This window comes from Protobothrops mucrosquamatus, unplaced genomic scaffold (genome assembly GCF_001527695.2).
Source record: "Protobothrops mucrosquamatus isolate PMUCROS unplaced genomic scaffold, P.Mucros_1.0 scaffold124, whole genome shotgun sequence".
NCBI lineage: Eukaryota > Metazoa > Chordata > Lepidosauria > Squamata > Viperidae > Protobothrops > Protobothrops mucrosquamatus.
Window position 1 is genome coordinate 167,690 of NW_015386491.1, and position 22,793 is coordinate 190,482.

At 38.0% G+C, this 22,793-nt stretch overlaps 1 protein-coding gene across 1 annotated transcript in view; it reads left to right on the top strand.

Moving 5' to 3' along the window:
• The window catches only part of PITPNC1 (phosphatidylinositol transfer protein cytoplasmic 1), a 167,554-nt gene extending 157,190 nt beyond the window's left edge, over positions 1-10,364 (top strand). Inside the window, exons 8-9 of the mRNA XM_015812961.1 lie at positions 3,070-3,133; positions 10,092-10,364. Of these exons, the coding sequence (XP_015668447.1) occupies positions 3,070-3,133; positions 10,092-10,351 (324 nt within the window). The 3' untranslated portion in view covers positions 10,352-10,364. The remainder of the gene's footprint in view (positions 1-3,069; positions 3,134-10,091) is intronic.
• Positions 10,365-22,793: the final 12,429 nt, after the last annotated feature.

A 22,793-nucleotide genomic window follows, 5' to 3' on the forward strand; every position in this document is an offset into this window, starting at 1 on the left:
CCAGCTGGTGGTCGGCCTGCTCCGTCTCTGCCGCTTGCCAGCTACGCCTCGGCCGGCGCAGGGGGCGGAACCACGCATGTGCGGCGCTCCCGGGCAGGGAAAGTCCTCGACTTACGACCGGTTGGGTAGTCCTCGACTTACAACCGGTTTAGTCCTCGACTTACGACCGGTTTAGTCCTCGACTTACGACCGGTTGGGGTCGCGGCATTAAAAAGGTTGAGAACCACTGTTCTAAAATGTCAGGGCAAATCATGACTCCTGTCCTGGAGATCGCCTACAGCCTTTGCTGCTCCATGTCATCTTCTCCATGAATTTACCTACTCCATTTTTAAGGCTGCCAAGTTGGTGGGTACCACCAACCTTTCGAGTAGAGAATCGCCAAGTTAAACTCGCCTCATTTGAGTCATCATCCTGTGTAATTAGAGAAAAATAATAAATTATCTCTGACCACCTTCTCTATGCAACACTCATTTTCATTGAATGCTATTTCCTTTTACGTATTTCTTTAAAAAAAAATTAAGTTGTACAGTTGAAGTATTTATCTTCAAGGAAGTTGTGCCAGTTCCTTGGCTCTAATCCCATCGGATTAGCTTTATCCTATTGACAGAATACATAGCTTATTCGAAAAAGCTTTCTTAGAGGCCCTATCATTATTTCAATTTATGAAGCCTAGTTTTCTTCCAAAACTGCATGATTATACTTTCCCAGGTAGCTTCTGATGACAAGCACCATGGCTGCTGACCCACTGCAGCACTCTTTTTCAGTCTGTTTTGACAGAAACCTGCACATGAAATGAAACTAACCAACATTTCTCTTCCCTTTGATGCCTTTGATGTGCATGAAAAAGAGAGATAAATCCTTAGCTATGCATTTACTTGCTAATGTAATCTGTTTGTAATTTATGTCGGCAAGTTCTGCACATTGTTGGCTTATCTTAGATTGAACGTCTGAAACAGACAAACAAGAAGAAAACGGAAAAGGAAATTCTGCAGAATATAAGAGGATATGGATGTTATTTTCAGGAAATGCCAGACTATTTGTGATGATTATTTGCATCTAACTGATTATACATGGAGTCCAGATAAATCTACTCTGATGATAAACAGCTGTTCCATGTTTCAAAAATAGTGAAATTCACTTTTTATGAATTATGCCCCAATTCTTGACTTGCATTTTGGAGATGAGTTTGCCTGGAATCCAAATACCCCATTTTAATACACACACACCCACCCCAAGATTTAGAAGCAAAACTAAATATATTAGGGGTCATGTTGGTTTATTTTAAACAGTAATAAGTAATATTTAACACTAAGTAAAACATTGTACCCCATCTACTAAAAGATTGTATCTTAGTATATAGATACAAGTAGTCCTCGGCTTACAACCACAACTGAGCCTAAAATTTCCATTGCTAAGCAAGACAGTTGTTAAGTGAATTTAGGGGGTAAAACACAGGAAAGAACGGTGTCAAGAATTCACTTAGTGACCTCGAAAATTCAGTCATTATGTCAACAATTTACGTAGACCGAAGGGGTAACTGAAACTAACAGTCTTCCAGTGTTTTTCACTAGTGTACTGGGGTCCTGTGACGTTAACACTATTTATGTACAGTAAACGGTTTGCACACTTAAAACCAGTGCTGACCATAGAGAGGTTGCAACAGTCATAAGTGTGAAAAGCAGTCATAAGTTACTTTTTTCAGTGCCATTGTAATTTCAAACTGTCGCTAAACAAATGGTTGTAAGTTGAGAACTACTTGTATACTGTTTTATGTCCTTGGGATCTAGTAGAAGAGAATGCAATGCATGTTGTTGGTTTATGAGCCATCCCTCAAAAGTTGCCTGCTGCCATGACCCTAGTTCTCTTCTACTCAATCGTACAAGTCAGGAACATGTTTTTCCCTCCAGCTACTCAAAGACAACGTGCACTTCTTACTGCACAAACCTTGTTCCACTTTACTACTTGCTATTGTCAAGAATTATCATTCACCACTATGTGAAAGATGGGAAAGTAAGCTAATGTAAGTCTGTTAAGGGGTGTTTAGTTCTAGCCACAAAGTCACTCACCAACTTCACCATAAGAGGATGGGGGAATTGTTCAGAGCTTGCAGAAAAGAGAGTGAGAGATCAGGAAAATCAAGGGGATTCTCACCAGACGAGGTGAGATCAGCTTTCAGTTCCTATGGATCCTCATATCTTTTTGACATCTTCCTAACTTCTCATGGTGGGAAACAGTTGAATGGCAGAGACATAATGTCACTTTTTTTTTTCAAAGCCAGTTGAGTAGGGCTCTTTGAAAGTGCCAATTTTACAGAATTTCTCAAAACCTAAACAACACAAAAGTGCTGCTCTCTAATGGCTTCAGCTTGTTACCACTTTGTCCTCTGTGGCTCTTGAAAATAAAAAAGAAAACAATTGAAAAAGTGTGATCTAGGCTTCAAAAGAGCTTGCCACTTGGTTCTAGTTGTGAGAATTACAACTAGAGGCTGCCTACAATCTTCAGGAACTTGGGAAATGTTTTCATGTTACTGACCTTATTCAGGCAGAACTGCTGTTGCTGTTGTTGTTCCTTCCCAGGATAATACCCTACAGCAAAGATAAAATATTTGTCAGAAGATTTAAGTAGGGGGGGGGAGAGACCAAAGGAGAGCACAAAGACCAAACATATCCACCTGACTTGCTCACTGTGGGCAACTGCTGGGAACCTAGAGTCACATGGACTGCGAAGGAGAAATTAAAAGTGGGATTCCCAGAAGCAGAAACAGAATTGTGCAATGAACTCTGGGGTAAAAAAACCTTGGGACAGCCAGGCAAGACTCTGTACACTAAAAAGGAGCCCCCTGCTCCAACGTAAGTATATTGAATAACATTATTCTACTCTCCAGTCCTGAATTTCATGGTTTTGTTTCATTAGAAATTTGGCAACAGTTCCCAATAGCCTCTGAAGACCATCCCTAAGACTTTCAGAGACCTTAAGTGATCCTGATACTTCATGTTTTTTACCTCTACCACAAACTATTGTTTCTGGCCCTTGTCCTCTCAGCCTTTCAATCTTTCTTAATTTTTCTAGGTGGTCAAAGACATATTGCTAATTGGTCACCGACAAGCATTTGCGTGGGTGGATGAGTGGTATGGTAAGTCATGCTTTTTAAAAGAGAACTATTTAGAAGCACAAAACTTTGTCAGACATGTACTGCGTGACCTGCTTATTTTTATTCTAGTTGTTTTTATTAAAATAGTTAGCACAAAGGAGAGCATGTTCTATCCTTCAGACAAAACACGAGGAGAATTTTAGAATGTTTATATTTGCTTGCAGGATATGCTTGCAGCTCTGGATACAATCCTGCCGCGGTGCTGGTTTCATAATTTTATCAAATGTGTACTTTAGTATCTGTAACTCTTAAGTAACAAGTTTAATTTGAATTAAATTTGAAATCTAACGTACCTGTTTTAAAGACTAGTACCAAACCTCAAATTATGATATTAAAAACAGAGTTTGACTTTCAGCACCAGAACTGTGATGTAATGGCTAAGATGTTGTACAGTACTAGGATTAGTTTCAAGTCTATCCCCAATCATGGAAACTCAACACATAGCTGAGTTTCAGCCAATCAGTCTCTCAACTAATCTATCTAAGGCTAGGAAATATCCTTGCCAAGCAACAATTCTGCAGAAGTTTCCACTTCTTCAAAATTGACACAGGCAAATATTCAAGTTTATGACTTTCTTCCAAGCTCCAAACCATAATTCTGTATTGTGTCTGCCCTGGTTCATAATGTTCACTTTTGTGCTGAATAAGGGCACTCATAGATCCGAAAAATTGAGGATTATGAAATGGGTTGAAAAAAACTCATTCAGTGGATCCAATTTAAATCTACTGATTTGTTGCAGTGGATGATAAATATAGATATACTTTGGCATAAATGCAATAACCAATTAAATAAATAAGTTTTAAACATATTGTGCAGAGGTATCAACTATATATAATTACTAAATTGTAAACTTCAGTATAACTAATATTATTTTATATTAGATAAGCTTATTTTTCCTGTAATAAAGCAAAAAAGTTATTCACTGTAATAAATATTTGAAATCAACCAATCAAGTCCCTATTTGCCTAACCTAGAAAACATGGAATAGGGAAAGGAGAGTGAAATGAGTCTGGACATCAGGAAAGTTGACCTTTTGTTCCATTAAATGCACTGTGATCGATAGTACTAAGGCTTATTCAGATTTATAATGGAACTTCCCAGCTGGCCTTTATTATCCAGACCTGAACCACTTTCCAAAGATTAAAATTTCATTTACCTAAAAGGATAAGAAGCCTTTAAAAGGAAATATCACTGAAATTTGGTTTCCCTCATGAGACTAGGTGTCCACTGTTTTATCATTTTATATAAATGTCTTGTGGCAAAAGTCACAAATATTCTTTTGTTTTATCTTTTAAGAAAAGTCTCAGTCTCCCCATTTCTTATAACTGAGCTCCCTGTGATGATCAAACTATTAAGCAGGATTGGACAATCAGACGGTGCTAATAACTTTTTGGCAGGCCCCAAATAATTACTGTAAATACATGAGAATCATGAGCACTGCAGTGGCCGTGAAGCCTTCCAGTGCACTTACACTTCCTGACAACTCTTTATTTGGATTTTTAATTGTTGAATAACAGTAGATTAATGTATAGAATTAGGATGTTTTACCACTTTGACCAATCTTCAACATTTCCTCTGCGCAGAAAGTATATGTTTCTTAGGGGCATCAAATGAATTCCCTGGACTAATATAGAACTGCTCAGGATCTCATTTATTTTAAAATGCATATTTGGTTGATGCAAGGGCTTCATCTTCTAATTGCAGACTAATCCTCAATCCTAAACTTGTGTACAAATATTGCCATGATTTTAGTGTGACCTACTATCCTGTAGACATGTGTAAGATTCTTGACTAATACACAGTTAGCTTTGCCGTAAGACAGCCTTCTTGCATTAACTTGAAAGTTGCTAATGAAGAGCTTGAACACTGCTTGGCACAAATGCTTCTGATCGTGCTGGTCCCATTGCTTATAAGCTTCTTTGATCAGTGCTTTTTAATGCTCCTTAATTTTAAGTGAAGGGGGGGAAAAAGCAAAACGCGATGATAATATGTGAATATATAAATATTAATGGAACGTATTATGAGAGTGGAATTACTAGAGTGTGCTAAGACAGAAAAGTGCTAAAAGAATATAATGTAATGTAATGGCGTCTACTGCAATATAAGAGCACTCTTTCCTTCAGAGAAGAGAACAAAATTAAGTGTGCGCATGTTCCTGTAAATGTTTTTAACATTGCCCACATATTCGTGTTATCACTATTGTGGGAGAACTGGATTGTGTGTAGAGTAATTCTACTGGATAGCCTTACGATAAAAAAAAATGAAGAGATACTGACGGTAGCTTGATTTTCAAAGCATTTAAAATTTTCAATTAATCTATTACAAGTGCTCTACTATTAATCTTCAGGGTTCAATATCCTCTACAGTCTAAGCCAGGTAGTGTTAAAACAATGTAATATATTGATAGGGAGCATAATGTTATTTAAAGTAGTGCTCTATAATTGTGTTCAAAGTTCCTGACAAGGTAAGTAGAATTTTGAGCTGTTCTTTAATCCTTCCTCTTTCTTCCACCAGGAAATCTTCTAAATTTATTTTAGAAGATGTCTGCCTTTGGCAAAGCCTGCACCCTGCACTTTTCTTGCCTAGCTCATTTCACAGAAATAACCAATTTCCCCAATCCCTATACTGTGTTTCTTTTTAACTGATCCTTCTTATAACTTACCTTCCTTGGCTGGTTTATCTAGCTGTTCGCCTACTGATAACAGAATTGGCTTCCTGCTTTGTGGCTTTTGCTAGGAAGGATTTTTTTTCCCCGCCTAGATTATTCCTTTGATTAAAAATTGAGTTTGAATTAATGGAAGATCCCATCGTCTTGAACCTTTTTCAGATATGACTTTGGATGATGTTCGAGATTATGAGAAAAATATGCATGAAAAAACGAACATTAAAGTGTGCAATCAACATTCATCTCCTGTGGATGAAATAGAGAGCCATGCCAAAGGAAGTGTATGTAGTGCCTTTAAAAATATTGCCCACCATCTCCTAATGCAAACGAGGAACAAAACATGCTGAGCTTTAGGAGATTGCTATGGGAGTAGCCCTGGTCATCGCAACTGTTTGCCTCTCCTATGGCATTTTCCCCATCAAGTTCTGGAAGGACCAACACAAGGTTGAAAAGAGTTTTGCAAGCTTATATAATTTGGTGGGTTGGCTCCAAAGTAGAAGCCTGAGATGTACAAGCATTTCCATTTGCAGTCTTCTCTTAAATGTTGAATTGTTCTTATTTTCTAAGCCAACTGGACAGAGGCACTGATGTCTCGTTTCTCTGTGACACCTTCAAAACATTTCTTTACTCTTTTGTCAAAAGAGTTTCTCGTTGTCATTTTAACAATGGGATTTTTAAAAAAAAATAATTAAGGGGCTTTAAGGTGTATGTGTTTGAAATAAAACAAGAAAACGGTGTTCACTTGAACAAACATTCTGCTACGCTGGAAAAAAAAAGACATGACAAAGTGAATGGCATTTGAGTTGCTGATTACATCTATCCTCGAATTAAGAATCAAAAATAAACCCAAGGGATGATGCACTGCATATCCGTACACATCTTTAGCTGCAGTGAGTTATCTCCAAGGAAAATTAAATTGTCAGGTTAAATTTAACCGAATGTACCATGTGGCAATTTTGTTTCTGTTCTCTCTGCCTATTGATGTATCATACCTGGAACAATCCTTTCTCTTACTGGCTGAGATCTATTAGATCAGATTCAGGCAATTTATATCCCAATGCTACAGTTTTCTTCAGAAGTAGATAATATCCTGGTTCAGATTGCTGAGCCAGGATTTCTTTAAACTGTGGTTTATTTAACAAGCTATAATGGTCCAGTTTGTTTGCATATAATGCTAAGATATAATGGATGGGTTCATCCTTCATACCCTGTTGAAAATAAGTAATAATACATAATGTTTTGTTATATATAAATCAGGCTGCTATTTTATGCAAGTCAGCTTTCTCACTTCATTAAAATTACTGCATTTCACTCAAGGAGCAGTAATCAAATAGGAAAGGGAAATGGAGGTGGCACTTTTATTTCCAAGGAATAAAGCATTAATTTGGGAAAAATGAACTCTCCTTGAGTCAAGCTCAGCTCTGGATAACTTCATAGAGAAGATTCTTGGCAATGGTATGGAAGCATTTTGCCACTGCCTTCTTCAGAATTTTTTTAAAATCATCCATTCTAGTTTCCTGTTTTTTTCTTATATTTCCCCCATCCACAAATTAATCAGGTTTAACCCCATTTAGTTTTTGGAAATCTAATATGTTTAACTAAATGGTACCACCTAGCTGGACACTGGAATAAACAAAGAATAAATCTTTTAATGGCAATGGGAATTCTTGAAAAAAACCAAATTTTTATAGTAAACAAGAATGTACCTTTTACACTCTCTTTTTACATACAGGTAGTCCTCGACTTACGACCACAATTGAGCCCAAAATTTCAGTTGTAAAGTGAGACATTTGTTAAGTGAGTTTTGCCGCATTTTACAACCTTCCTTGCCACAATTATTACGTGAATCACTGCAGTTGATAAGTTAGTAAGCCAGTTGTTAAGTGAATCCGGCTTCCCCATTGACTTTGCTTGTCAGAAGGTTGCAAAAAGTGATCACGTGACTTTGGGACATAGCAATGTTCATAACTATGAACCAATTGCCAAACATCTAAATTTTGATCACATGATTATGGGGGATACTACGAAGGTTGTAACTGTGAAAAATGGTCACGAAATGTGTTGTAAGTTGAGAACTATCTGTATTAAGATCTGACTTTGTCAAAAGTAAATAACTCGATCCTAAATTAGGCTGTTATCAAAACTGGAAACAATGGAAAGGATATCTCCTCCCCAAAAGAGAATCCCTCCTAGCCCTTAACCTAGGGTGGGACGAACAGAGACAAGAAATCTCAGTGTTCATTTTGGCAAAAAATGTTCAATAAAAGGGCGTATTGGAAGTCTTTCATAATTATCTCCACAGTTTTGATGCAATAAATCTGTATGTCTGAACCTTGTTTTCCCGTTATAAATAAATAAATACAGATAGTTTTATCTTGTCAGCGAAGATTAAATACAGGTAGTCCTCAACTTACAACAATTCATTTAGTGACAGTTCAAAGTTACAAGTGACTTATCACCCTTTTTCACACTTTTGATCACATATGATCAACCGGCTTGGCAACCAGTTCATATTTATGATGTTTGCAGTGTCTTGGGATCACGTGATCAGCTTCTGCGACTTTCTGACAAGCCAACTCAATGGGGAAAACAGATTCACTTAACAACCGTGTTGCTAACTTAACAACTGCATTGATTCACCTAACTGTGGCAAGAAAGGTCGTAAAATGGGCTCAATTATGGTCACAAGTCAAGAAATACCTGTAAATATCAAGAAATAATAAAGCCAGTCTTGTGGTAGGTTTCCGTTTCCATGCTTCTCTCTTGCCTTTGTCATGACTTCAGCCATTAATCCGAGTTATTGAGGAGCCACATAATATTGATATCAGTACCAACTGCTCTTTTTAAAGTGTTTTGCACTATTCATCTCCCAGAAGTGATGAGAGGTAATTTAAAACTTTACTAATTAGATTTTCCCTGAGTATATGGTTTCAAAAAGCTCTTAACAACCATTTGTTTGGTATTTGTGTTTGAACTTCTCTTAGTTACCTTCCTTAGGAATCCATGCTCAATGCAGGGAAGTTGAAACTCAAAGGAAGCTGGAATTTCTTGTGATTAAGAAACTCTTCCCCGATATTCAAAACATTAATCTCGCTTGAAGTGCAGAAACCTCACATGGCCCTTTGCTGAACCCATCTTGGATTTTGAACTGATAGAAGGAAATAACCACAGAGATATTTATACTCTATGAAATTTGTAATGTTGTGTTTGAAGGAAACACACATTGCAACGAAGTATAACTCTGCCCTCTGGTGGAATTATTCAAGATTGTAATATTTTATATATCTGAATAAAAATCCCAAGATACTTCAGTTAGGTAAAGAATCTGATTTGGCTACATTGAGCTTTTGTTCTAGCCATAACTAGGCAATGAGTTATTTCAGGTGTACTACATATAACAACTGAATTCTAACAATTCATGATTGTTAGAAAAAAAGGCACCATATATTTTTCAACCAATTTTAACTTGCAGCAGGCACTGTTCATTTGTTGCCATCATTGCGTTCCTTCTCATGTTAGGAATGAAATGTGTGTTGGCTTTTTTCAATTGTATACTTTAGAATGACTTGAATTTTTAATAATATTTTTGTTGAGTTTTAAAATACTGGAGTTTCATTTATAATCTCAACTATTTTAGTGCAATATTGATATCCTTTTCTATAAGCATATGTTACTCAGACCCTGATAAACAGCACAAAAAAAAACAGATAAAAATGTATAGGTAGTCCTCGACTTACAACCATTCATTTAATGATCATTCAAAATTACTGAAAAAAGTGACTTTTGAACATTTTTCACACTTAACAACCATTGCAGCATCCCCATGGTCACGGGATCAAAATACGGGTGCAGGAATTCGCTTAAGTGTGGCAAAAGGACTGTAAAATGTGGCACAACTCACTTAACAACTGCCTTGCTTAACAACAAAAAAATGGGGTTCAGTTGTGGTCGTTAAGTCAAGGACTACCGTAATTCTGGAAATAAACAAATGTTGCTACCTTACGTTTTTCGCTCATCCTGAAAAAACAGTTCTGTTTTGCAGTCCCAGAGTCTTCCTTTCAGTGGCCAACAACTCTTAACAGTGAGAGGAATGTTCAACTGGGGCTCCTGAGATTTCAGCCGCACTTCTGAACTAGTGGCCGTAGCTCCTCTTAAGTAAACACGCACACTGATGGGCGTGACTCCTTAAAGACAAACCATCTGAATAAAGCTTTGCGCTGGTGCCAACTGATGCCCAGTTGTCCTAACCAATTCTTCCTTTCCTTCTCCTTAAAGACATGACTATGGATGAAGTCCGAGAATTTGAAAGAGCAACTCAGGAAGCCACCAACAAGAAAATTGGAATCTTCCCTCCTGCGATATCCATCTCGAATATCTCCCTTCCCTCTTCGATCCGCAGTACTCCTTCTAGTGCTCCGTCTACGCCTCTGTCCACAGACGCACCGGAATTCCTAGCGGTTCCCAAAGACCGTCCGCGGAAAAAGTCTGCCCCAGAAACTCTCACGCTGCCAGATCCAGATAAAAACACTCTCTAAACCCAGCATGGTTTTTTTTCCCCTTATGACAAGCTATGACTGACAGAATATCATTTGCAAAGTTCACGGTAGTTGTTCGATTTAAACAAATATTATTGATCTGGAATCATGCATTTCCCATTCCCACCCACCCACCCCGTTCCCTTAGGCTTCCCCTGAAACTAGTTAGCTAAATGCATGCAAGGTCATAGTTCATGTGCTCTGATTCCCAAACTAAAGCTCTAAGCCATATGACAAATGTTGCTATCAAACCCAGAATGAAATAGCTGGTTTAAAAAAAAAAAAAAGCAAAAGCAGTCTCTTGTAGTGATGGCTGCAAACAGAAGATGTAGAATTGCAGTGTTGATGACTGGAGAGGTTTACAGGGATTTCATGAAGCTGGCGAGGACATCCCGAGAGAATGAGGTTCTCCTTAGCTACAGGTTCAGATGACATTTCTCATTTCAAGCCATTATATCTCCATTTCTGAAATCCTTTTTTACTCTCAGGCCGAATGCACCTTAAAGTAAACCTTGGAACTGCTGATTCACTGATCAACACTTGAATACCAATAGATTCAGATTCCTTTTTACAGAATACAACTCAGGATTTGGGTGTAGCTAATGCACACTCTTCAAAAATTAAAGAAACAACGTGCTCTAGCTTTGTCTTAAATTATAATCATTTTGAGACCCTGGAACTATTTGTATCTTGCACAAAAATTTGTAACTCCTTTTTATTCTCTGCTGTTGTGAAACTTTTCTGTGTTGATTTTGGAGAACGGGGACCTATTGCAGGAAGAAAAATGGAAACACCAACAAATAAAATAGGTTCCAAAGCCCAAATGGGACAAATATATCCCAAGAAACAATGCTAGTACTAATTCATAATTCAATTCAGGTCTTCTGAGTTCCTATGAAATTAATGAACGTCCAGATTGAAAACCCCATTAAAAAGAAGAGAAAGTCAGCCTGTTTTTTGCAACATTGTGAGTAGTCATTCCATGACTTGAAGTTTTGCTGAGGGTGTTTGTGCTGGCCTGTTAAAACAAAAGCAACAGATTGTAGCACAAAATATGTTAGGCTTACTGTGCAGATTCTTTCTCTCATTTTAAAAATCCTGTATGTACGTGTGTGTCAGTGTGTCACTGTGTGTGTATACACGCATACATACATTCACACATACATATATACATCCATACACACAGGGTTTGTAGAACGAAATACATACACACACACACACAAGATATTTAGAACCTTGCAGGTTTTTCTTTCTGAATTTTATTCATGGCTCAGCCTTACAATGTATTCACTATATATATATATTCACTATGTGTGTCATATTCAAAAACTAAAACACAGATCACCGAGACTAAGGAATTTATTTAAAAACTTAGCTTTCGTCAGCGGCTCAATCCTAATACATTGTAAGGCTGAGCCATTAATAAAATTAAGAAAGAAAAACCCTGGGAGATCCAAATAATTTCTTTTTAAAAGATGTGTCTACCAGTAAGTCTACTATATCATGCTCAAGAGAGTGAGACTCAATGCATTGTCCAACAAGAGGTAGTTTTATTCAACTGTGCTCATTATTATTGCTTCTTTTGAATACAGGTAGTTCTTGACTTCCAACGGGTTGCTTAGTGATTGTTCAGAGTTAGGACAGCCCACCTCTGGGAACTTGCAACCTGGCTCCAGAGTTCCAACAGCTACCACTGTGGTCACATGACCACATTTCAGCCACTCAGCAACCAGCCCACATTTATGGGTATTTGCAAATCCCACATTCCATGACCACCTTTTATGATATTTTTGCCAAAAACTGGCATTTACTTCTGGTTTTGGGCAAAACCTGCTCATTGGAAACAATTGGTTTGCTTAACAACCACTGCAGAAAAAGTCATAAAATCAGGTTGGTTGGGTGGGTGACCATTGTACGACTGTCACAATTTATGACCATAATAGGCAGCTCCATTACAGTTGTAAGTCAAAAACTACCTGTGCAGGCACCTGAATTGAAAATGGAAAGGAAAACATCGTGCACTGCTACAGTTGACAACTCATTAAGAAGCCTCTGTCTAGTCCTTGTTTAAGAGCAAAAAAAGTTATGTGGGAATCTTCTAAATCTTCTGACAGAAACAAAACAACTTGCCAGCTTCCTGAGCTCCTTCAATTGTATTCTTTTCCAACAATGAAAATAGAATTGTTTTTCTTTTGGCTTTTGGTACCTCAGAAAGCGGTATTAGTTGCACCCAGCCATGTAGTTTGGAGAGACAAAATATTGGCCTGCTAATTGCATCACCCTTCTGTCTCAGGAATCAAAGATACTTCCCCATATACAATTTATAACACTTGGCATCTGTTCCTTTCTTTACAATTCATTCAGAATTGTAAATTAAGTAAATTTAGTAAATTAAGTCAGTAGTTAACCACATCTAAATTAGAATCATTTGTGAAAGTGTCATAAACATATAGCGACAGTACAAGGGGAATATAGAAATATATATCCAGATCTCAGGGGGGATAAAGATAACTTTGAATAATAAAAAATGTCTAGTAAGCACGGCAGCATGAATTTTCATATGAAAAAGTGTAGCAGACTTAAATCTCCAATTAACTCTTAAGTGACTTCTTACTTTAATTGTACATACCAAGGGAACTGTTATTTAGGTTTTAGTCATAGAAAGGTAGAGTGGGAGAACAGAATGCGCTATGTGCATTTGAAAACTCAAAATTTGTAGTAGCTCTAATTCTGTATTTAATCCCCCCATCATTTAGCTTCATGCCTTTTCCCAGTTATTACTCAAGATATCTTTTTCTGTCTTGCTCAGCATTCCGAAGTTCTGTGTGACATTTGTTAATACATGTTTTCATTATTAGTATTATTATTATATTTCTATACATAAATACACCCTGAGTTTGTGGCTTTAAGTTAGCAGAAAATTATGATAATTTCTGTGATTTTAAGCCAAATGTTGCTCTCCCTGTATCTGCTGTTAGAATCTTGCACAAATCAATAAGCCAAGATATCAAATCATTGTGTTGATTTATTTTAACTGTTTCACTTCTTCCTCAATACTTTGGCTTGGGAATAAGATCAGGTGTTTTATGCTTGTTAAAAGGCTGCATAGTACAAAAATGAAAGGTAATAGCATGCTACGGAAAAATAATGGACTTTTCTATGATACTTTCTGCTCTTAATGCTGCAGCAAGAATTATTTGTTCAACTTGATGTGCTATTAAAATTGGGTGCTTAATGAATAGACAAAATTTGATTCTTCTGCATGTCTAAATGATGGCTGACACAATCCATGTGCCAATCTGCCTACTCTTTGCTTTTCCTATATTTCCGGGAATTAGCAAAAAACAAATGGATGTTTCTTCAGCATATACACTCTCAGACACCTATGCTCTTCACAAATTCTTTTACGCTCTTTTCTCATATTCTGTTTTCCTTCCAGGAGTTTTGCCACTAGGGTAGTCAATTATCCAATTTACTTTTCTTTCTTGATTTTTGTCCTCTGCTTTAAAAAAAAACGTATTTCTGACACAGGAAGAACAACTAAATTAAATTTCTAGCATATTTTTGGTTGCACTAATGTGTCTTTTCCATGGGAAAAAAGTTTGGCTAAGTTGTTGACTTGTCTGATTTTTTGTACAGAATATGCTGTATATTTTTAGCAGTATGTTTTTTGTGAGGATCAGACCTGTGGATGTTTTATCTATTAGTTTTGTGGAACAAAGTGGCACTTTCAATAAAGTCTGGTGCAGCAAAACAAACAGAAGCCTGACTAGGCTTTTGAACCCTAGTCCTGGTTCCCCTTTTTTCAATGAGAACATTTGATCATTGCTAAGAAGAGAAAGGAGGAATGTGTTCTGAAATGAATATACTGCTGGCTTTAAATTAAACTTTCCTATCAAAAAAGGGACTCCTGAAATTATCTGTTTCAAAACCCATCTTTGATCTACTAAGCAAAACAATTAATTTTTTTAAAGTTTATTCATGAGAGTCTCAAGAAGGTTGCTCAAACTTTATTGTTGAAAACTCTGGTGTATTTTCATCAGTTATGCTTTCCATGTACATGAATCTTTAAAAATCCATGTACATGGGTTAGAAATCTTCATGGGGTTATATTTGCTAAGAAAGTTTGCAACAAAAATTGCTAAATTGCCATACAACCAATTTGAGCCTAGCTGTTTTTCACATATCAGTGGACATACCGCAACTGATGTAAGTTTAGATCAATTATTTCATATTGAATGAATAGAAACAGCCTCATCAGTTTTCAGGTAGAGACTTCACAAGGTGGTTGTTGTGGGGAAAATAGGAGAAGGAATGAGTTATTAGGTATGTTTGCCACCTTGAATTATTCATAAAAATAATAAAGGTGGGATAATAAATAAATCAAATTACTGTTAAAGGGCCCAACTTGAATGAACTCATCTAGAATAGAAATGCTCTGGGCAATTTTTCTTACAGCAGATTTCTGTTTCATTAGCAATGTTTCGGGTTTTTTTTAACGAATCTTTTAAAAACTTGGTTGATAGAAATGAAAATTGCTCTGCTGTTTTTATTCGAACGATAATAAGAGAGAAGTGTGTCTTTAATCATACGTGGGGCTGGATTCTAAGGCATCTCTGTGAGCAAAAAAGGTCAAAACATGCTTAGCTGAGGGCCTCTAGTCAAGCAAAATTCCTCTTTGGGTTGGGATTTGCTGCACTGGAGCTTTAGAACATGGCTGTTGTTTAAAAGACATCCAACGTATGCACTTCATGGTAGTTAAATCATAAGACTGGGGAGGGTTCATGAACTTGTCAGTAGGAACTCATTAATCACCATTATTCAGACTTCTGTTTTCATAAAGGCTTGAAGCTAAACTAATCGTGGGGAAGGGTCTTCTTGTTTGGACGGCATCGTCTTGGAATTGTCCTTTTTTTTTTTTAATGTTCCTTCTAGAAATAGGTTTTTTGTTTCATTTCTGTGACAATCTTTGTGGCTTTGAGTGCTGTGTATAATAGTGGGGTTTTTCTGTTGTTGTTTGTTTGTTTGTTTTTGGTGGTAAGGTTAGTGTAATGAAGGAAGGACCAAATGCTCCAAGTTACACAATACAAGACATGAACAGAAGAATTTGAGTCTCATGGTTTCCATACATACATAATTGTTGCTTTTTCAGTTATTTATTATTGTTTGTAAAACTGCCTTTTCTTACATTCTGTTGTAAATAAACTACAAGCAATCTTCTTTCCAAGACTACCTTGCTTCATTTCTAAATTCATGTAATAACAAAATGCCCATCTTGCCATATTTAAGGCTTTACCTCTTCAGCTCTAATCCATGGGATCAAAATATCTAGGATAATACCAAATGAACCCAACATTAGAACATTCTCTGGTGGGAGAAGGGCGGTCTTTGAATGATGGATAAGAAGATAGTAGAGTTTCCGGTGGAAGACATAGGTGACTTTTGTTGCCAAACCAATGAATTGTTTTTGAATACCTCAAAAACCAACAAATGTGCAAGCTTTCATCAAGGGTTTACTGGAATGAGTGCCATATCAATTATAAATAAATAGCTTCATCAGATGTATGCCAAAATGAATTTGGATCAGTTCAGGTCAGTTTTTAAGGTACAACAAGATGCTTTTTGTTTGTGTAAACAAAAGTTTCATGGTAATGGAAGTGTTGTAGTAGGCCTAGAGCAGTGATGGCGAACCTTTTAGAGAGCGAGTGCCCAAACTGCAACCCAAAACCCACTTATGCCTCGTCAGGTGCTGGGTGGGTGTGGCCCACTGGGTGGGCGTGGCTGCAGTGATAACAGCAGACTGGGTGGGACTAAAAAATTCAATCAATCAATTCCAACTTTGCAAGATCTTTTTTTTTCCCCGCGAGAAGTTGAAATTGACTGATTGATTGAACCTTTTCTTTTTGCACACGGCAGCGGAGGCCTAAAGTGAAAAGGTTTTATAAAACACAGCTGAAGGCCTAGGACTGGGGCGACGGCGCGCGTGCCCACAGAGAGGGCTCTAAGTGCCGCCTCTGGCACCCGTGCCATAGGTTTGCCACCACTGGCCTAGAGAAAGCCAGGATGAAGTTCATTCTCAGCCATGGAAGCTCCCTGAGAGAATTTGTTCAGTCACTCTCAACCCAATCTATCAGCATTGTTGGTTGTGGAGAAAATCTGGGGAGGCAATGTATGACTGACTGACTTTCTTTCTTTCTTTCTTTTCTTTTCCTTTCTTTCTTTTTTCCCTTCTCTCCCTCCCTCCCTCCCTTTCTTTTTTCCTTTTCTTTCTTATAAATTTTATAAAATATTTTTGAAAAATATAATATTTATACATTTGTAAAATAAAATGATTCCCATGTCATTATGCTTATAATAATAGATAGCAGTTGCCAAAACGTTGTCACATTCTGAGCATAAGATCTAGGCAGCTGGGAGGCTTCCTATAATGTTCTGTATGTATAATTAATGGGATTCAGAGATGAAGACATGGGGTTAATTCTGCAGTCAGTTAAGGCTAAAGTCATAAAGAATGACTTTGTAGGATGACTTGTTTCAGTTTTATTTGTAATGTAAATCAAATGACTGAGAATGTAAGATCTTTGATCCCTCTGTTAGAGTAGTCCAGAAAAATAAGGACCTTTTCACTGCAAGCTTTTTAGTGTGTTTTTAATTTAAAATGCAAAGCCCTGAACTTGGAATATTCTGCATAGAAGGAATGTGCTGGGTCACTGCACTCTAATGTTTGTGTCAGGAAATCCTTTTTTGTGGTTTATAATTTACAGTTTCTTCCCTCCGGTTTCTTTTTTGCATAAAATACACTGTTTACATAAAGGTTTGTGCTACCCTGTTCATGCTGACTGAAGCTGATGATACGAAGGCCGTTTATTATTATCATCAATGTCTCTATGTAGCTTTGCTACTGTAGTAATGTTAATATATTACTTTGGGACCATGGTTCATAGTAATTAAAAATACAACTCATTAAAAAACAAAACACTCAAGTTTTAAAAAAAGTCAATTTAAAACAGCAGTAACAGGCAGCAGCACTAATGGAAGAGGTCCAGAGGAAACCACTCATCAAAATCTAACAGATTTATCATAAAAAAAACTCATTGGTTTGTTAAAAAACAAAGGAGCCATCCAGATTTCTGGATGTCACTAGCACGGGGGTCCTTTTCCAAGTCCTACAACTTTACATCTAGAACCTTCAGAGAAAATGGAGCTTCATCCTGAATATGCTAGATCTATTTCTGGATTAGTGTTCCTGTTGTTGAAATACACTCTGTTTAAACTTGGGCAAAACTAGGCACGATAAAACTAGGCATTTACGTCCCTGTTCAAATAAACGAAGACTGTGCAACTTTTACATTGAGGGTTGATTCTATATGACAGGAACTGCATTCTCTCCTCTGCCTTCATTTACTTTGTGTCGTCTGTCAAGACTTTTTTGATCCATCCAAGTTCACATAACAGAAGTCAAAAAATTGAAAAAAGATGCTGAGATAAATTAGAAAATAATCTACAGAAGAGTACTGAAGACGTTTCATATTATCTGTAAGGCAGATTATTTCTGAAATGTGTAGATTTGTTTGAAACCAAAGAAAAATTAAGTGCCAACTAAAATTAGCAATGGTGGATGTGCATTCTGATAAATTATATAATATAGCACTTAGCACTAGCAGATTTATATACCACTTCACAGTGCTTTATAGTCCTGTCTAAGCGGTTTATATAGTCAGCATACTAACCCCCCAACAATCTGGGTCCTTGTTTTACTGACCTCAGAAGGATGGAAGGCTGAGCCAACCTTGAGCCAGTGAGACTCGAACTGCCGAACTGCTGATATTCGGCAATCAGCAGAATTAGCCTGCAATATTGCATTCTAACCACTGTGTCACCAAGGCTCCTAATATAAATGTATATGTTGGTAAAGATGATAACAATTACGAATATTTTCATTTATAGGAGCACTCTTCTGAACAGAAAACAAACTTTGTGATCCACGTTAAACCTAGAATACTCATTTGAGATACCTTAAAGCAGTGGTTCTCAACCTTTTTAATGCCGCGACCCCAAACGGTCGTAAGTCGAGGACTAAACTGGTCGTACGTCGAGGACTAAACCGGTCGTAAGTCGAGGACTAAACCGGTCGTACATCGAGGACTACCCAATCGGTCGTAAGTCGAGGACTTTCCCTGCCCGGGAGCGCCGCGCATGCGTGGTTCCGCCCCCTGCACCGGCTGAGGCGTAGCTGGCAAGCGGCAGAGACGGAGGAGGCCGACCACCAGCTGGCCCAGCCCAAGGGAGGTAAGGCACCCGCCAGAAAAGGGAAAAAAATGGCGGACAAAAAAAATGGTGGACAGCCTTGCTTGGCGACCCCCATGAAATGGTCGATCGACCCCAAATGGGGTCCTGACCCACAGGTTGAGAACCACTGCCTTAAAGCAAGAATTTTAAACAAATCAATTACAGTAGAGGGCCTGCTTTACATACCATAACAACCACTGCCAAAAGTTGCAATCCAATCTTCAGCCAAGCTGTGCATTATATTTGAAAGAAAAAAGTGCACTCTCTATCTAAAAAATTATAGTAGCAATTTTATTTTTTAATATCCAAACACTTTATGATATTAATGTAAATCTGTTCTGATTCCAGCTAAAACAAGGGGTTTGTAATAATATATTATTTTAATTCTTACAACCGGATTTATCTTGTAAAGAGGCAGTAAGTTTAATTTGAAAATAATTCAGACAAAATATGGCTTTGCGTGGGCTGATCTTTTCTGAAGATTTTTATCGAATATTGTAGAACTCATCTACAATAAACAAAACCTCTTTGGCATGAGTAAACCATTCATGTGGCAGTTTGGACAGCCGCTGGAAAAGTCTTGTTAATTCACATGGGGGTTGGGGGCACATAAGAGATCCCATCTCCATTTCTAAGACTAGTCTTACCCCAACTTGGAAGTAGCCAAAGCCAGTTCCATCATGTGGAAAACTGAGGCAGTCACCTTGGATGGCACAATTGGGGGATAACTGAAAGCAAAAAAAAAAAGTCACTTATTTCTCTCTAAACCAGCGGTTCTCAACCTATGGGTCGCGATCCCATTTGGGGTCGATCGACCATTTCACGGGGGTCGCCAAGCAAGGCTTTCCGCCATTTTTTCCCCCTTTTCCGGCGGGTGCCTTACCTCCCTTGATCTGGGCCAGCTGGTGGTCGGCCTGCTCCGTCTCTGCCGCTTGCCAGCTATGCCTCGGCCGGCGCAGGGGGCGGAACCACGCATGCGCGACGCTCCCGGGCAGGGAAAGTCCTCGACTTACGACCGGTTGGGTAGTCCTTGACTTACGACCGGTTTAGTCCTCGACTTATGACCGGTTTAGTCCTCGACGTACGACCGGTTGGGGGTCGCGGCATTAAAAAAGGTTGAGAACCATTGCTCTAAGCCCTTCCATATTATCATACTGAAGTGCTATGAATCTGTCCTTTGAGTGGCAGAAAGCTAAGCCCGAAGACATTTGTTCTCCCTAGTGCTAATCCCTATCCTTCTAGTCAATGCTAGTCACTGGACTTCCTACACAACTTGAGGCTGTGTTAGAATAAGGCGGAAAAAAATACCTTAATACTAGTACCTGTGAGGATGACTTAAGACCACCTTATTCATTGGCTTAGGATATAATGAAGAAATCATGGGAATGAAAGGGAAAACATGTTTTCAAAGTGTGATAGTGCTGCTGTTAAGTGCAGTTGGGGACATTGCTGACATGAAAACTATTTTCAGTTAGTAATATAATAGTAATAGTGCTTAAAGCACCAGGCTAGAAAGCAGGAGTCCCACCGTAGCCATGAAAGCCAGCTGGGTGACCTTGGAGCAGTCACTCACTCTCTCTCTCTCAGCCCAACTCACCTCACAGAGTTGTTGTTGGAAGGAAAATAGGAGGAGAGGGAGGAGGAGTATTAGGCATTTTAGCTGCCTTGGTTATAAAAATAATAAAGACAGGATATAAATAAATAAAATAAATAAAACTATGCCTATTGTCTAAAATGCATAATATTTCTTTCACTACTACTTCCTCCTGACTTCAGACTTTTGAAATATGCTCTTCCTGAAAATGATTAACTTATTTGTCTTTCCTGTTTAGCCTCTCTGTTACTATTGCTGCCAAACGATTTGCACAACAGTCTTGACAATGAGTAACAGTTATCCATGAAATAGCATTAAAAATAACCCAGACATGGTTGCAATTTAAATATCAATCACCACATTAATTACTTAAACCTGAGTTCAATTGCAAGGCTCAGCAAGTATCGTATGTAACATATGATATAATAAAGTTGAAACCTTTGCACACCTATGAGTGGGACTTTCTTTTGGTGTCACGGAAATATATTACTGTTGCCACTCAATTAGGAAGAATGCCAAAGTCTAAAGGATGCTATTCCTGGAGTCCGGAAAGATAGCGAGTATGTACCCCAAGCATATAAAACAACTCTATTAACAGCTGAAATCTTATACATTTGTTTGCAACCTGGGGAAATACAACCAGGAACAATGGAATAATAGCTGGAACATCTAGTGTTTGGGGTACTTTCACACACAGCAGGCTTCTGTGTCAGTTCAAAAGCAGCTTAAGAGATGAGTCCATTTATTTTGAGATCATATACGATGTATTTGAAAGTGTATTAAAAGCATTTTAAACGAACAGGTGGCTTATGGAGTTTATAGACTGTCAGTTTCCCTGTTTATAGGAAATCATACTTTCAGGTCTGGAGCTTTCAAGGATAAGAATGGCTTGATGTTTTTGCAATTCCTCACCATAGAAACTACTGTAATTTTTTGCACACAATCAGGCAAACATACATGTTGAAATAAAGTCAGTGATGAATATGTAGGTGTAGAGTTAAGGTTCTGGCCTAGAAACCAGGAGACTCTGAATTCTAATCCTGCCTTAGATATGAAAGTCAGCTGGGTGACTGGGCCAGTCACCTTCTCTCAGCCCAATCCACTTCACAGGTTGTTGTTGTGATGAAAACAGGAGGAAGTAGTATTAGGTATGTTCACCGCCTTCAGTTATTTATCAATTAATAAAGAAAGGATAAAAATATGTGTGCATACATGCAAGCTACCTATTTTTGGTTTTCTATGTAGTGGGATGACAGGATTTTTGTTACTGCAGTATTTGCAGCAACTCAGAGCAAGCCAATGATCCTGGATTTTGGCATTTCAAGGGTGGCAGCTATGAAGACAGATGGGAATAATTTTAATTGGCTTTGCAGGAATTGGAGTGGAAACAATGGTAGCTTAGAAACCCTCTTTGTGGCTGCTTTTATTTCCAAATCAGGAATTAACTGTCAGTTAACAAAAACATGCAGCATTTTGACCGAATCATAATTTAATGTATGGTCTGGATTTGCTAAACCTAATCTAACTGTGGTTATTGTGCCATGTAAAATACACCAGAGGGAAATTCCCAAATAAGCAACACACATAGAATAAAGCATGTACACTGCAGTTCTCATAATCTGTTGCTGAATTCATTAAAAAAAATTAGGAGCCTGGTAGCATCTTTTCCAACTAATACATTTCATAAAAAAAAACCCATAAGCTTTCCTGAGAAAACAGTTCACTTCATGAATTGCATAAAATAGCTAAACTGATACGGGATTTAAACTGGGATGATGCAGAGGGACGAGAAAAGACTACCGGGGTAGCTAGTTATGCAGATGCAGGTTACATGAGACAAATGACAAATTTGCTAATTGTAATGGGTTAAAAAAAACACTGTTTGTTGAGACATTTTGAGAAACTTAATTACAGTATGTATTCAGCATTTCTTGCTCATTGTGGATTGTATAGGTAAAGTTTCTTTTTTCATAAATGGTTATTTTGTAATGGAATATTCTAGGGCCTTAAACTGCTCGGATACCAGCAGTTTTGAAACCTAGTATTAGATTGTGTGTGCTTTCCAATCAGGGTTGATTCCTGGTGACTGCCTGGACTGCAGTTCTATTGGTAAGATTGCAGATGTGGTGTGCCCTTACGGCTTTGAGGGCTGAGAGAGTGTGTGACTGACCCAACGTAGGCTTTGTGCCTAAGATGGGAATAGAATTTCCAGTCTCCTGGTTTCTAGCCAGGTGTCTTTAACCACCGCTTGAGGTGTCCAACCTTGGTAGTTTTAAGACTTGTGGACTTCAACTTCCAGAGTTCCCCAGCCAGCCACGCTGAATTGCTGGCTGGGAAATTTTGGGAGTTGAAGTCCATAAGCCTTAAAAGTTTCCAAGGACACCCCTGTGACTAAACCAAACTGGCTCTCTTGATAGCAAACTATTGTCCATTAATTCTTTTGCACAAAGTTTGCTGTTTGCCCTACATAGAATCAGCAGGCCATTGTTGGCAAATGATGGCATGTGCGCATAAGTCGATGATGCCCCTCTAAATTCTACGTTATCAAAATACTGAAAA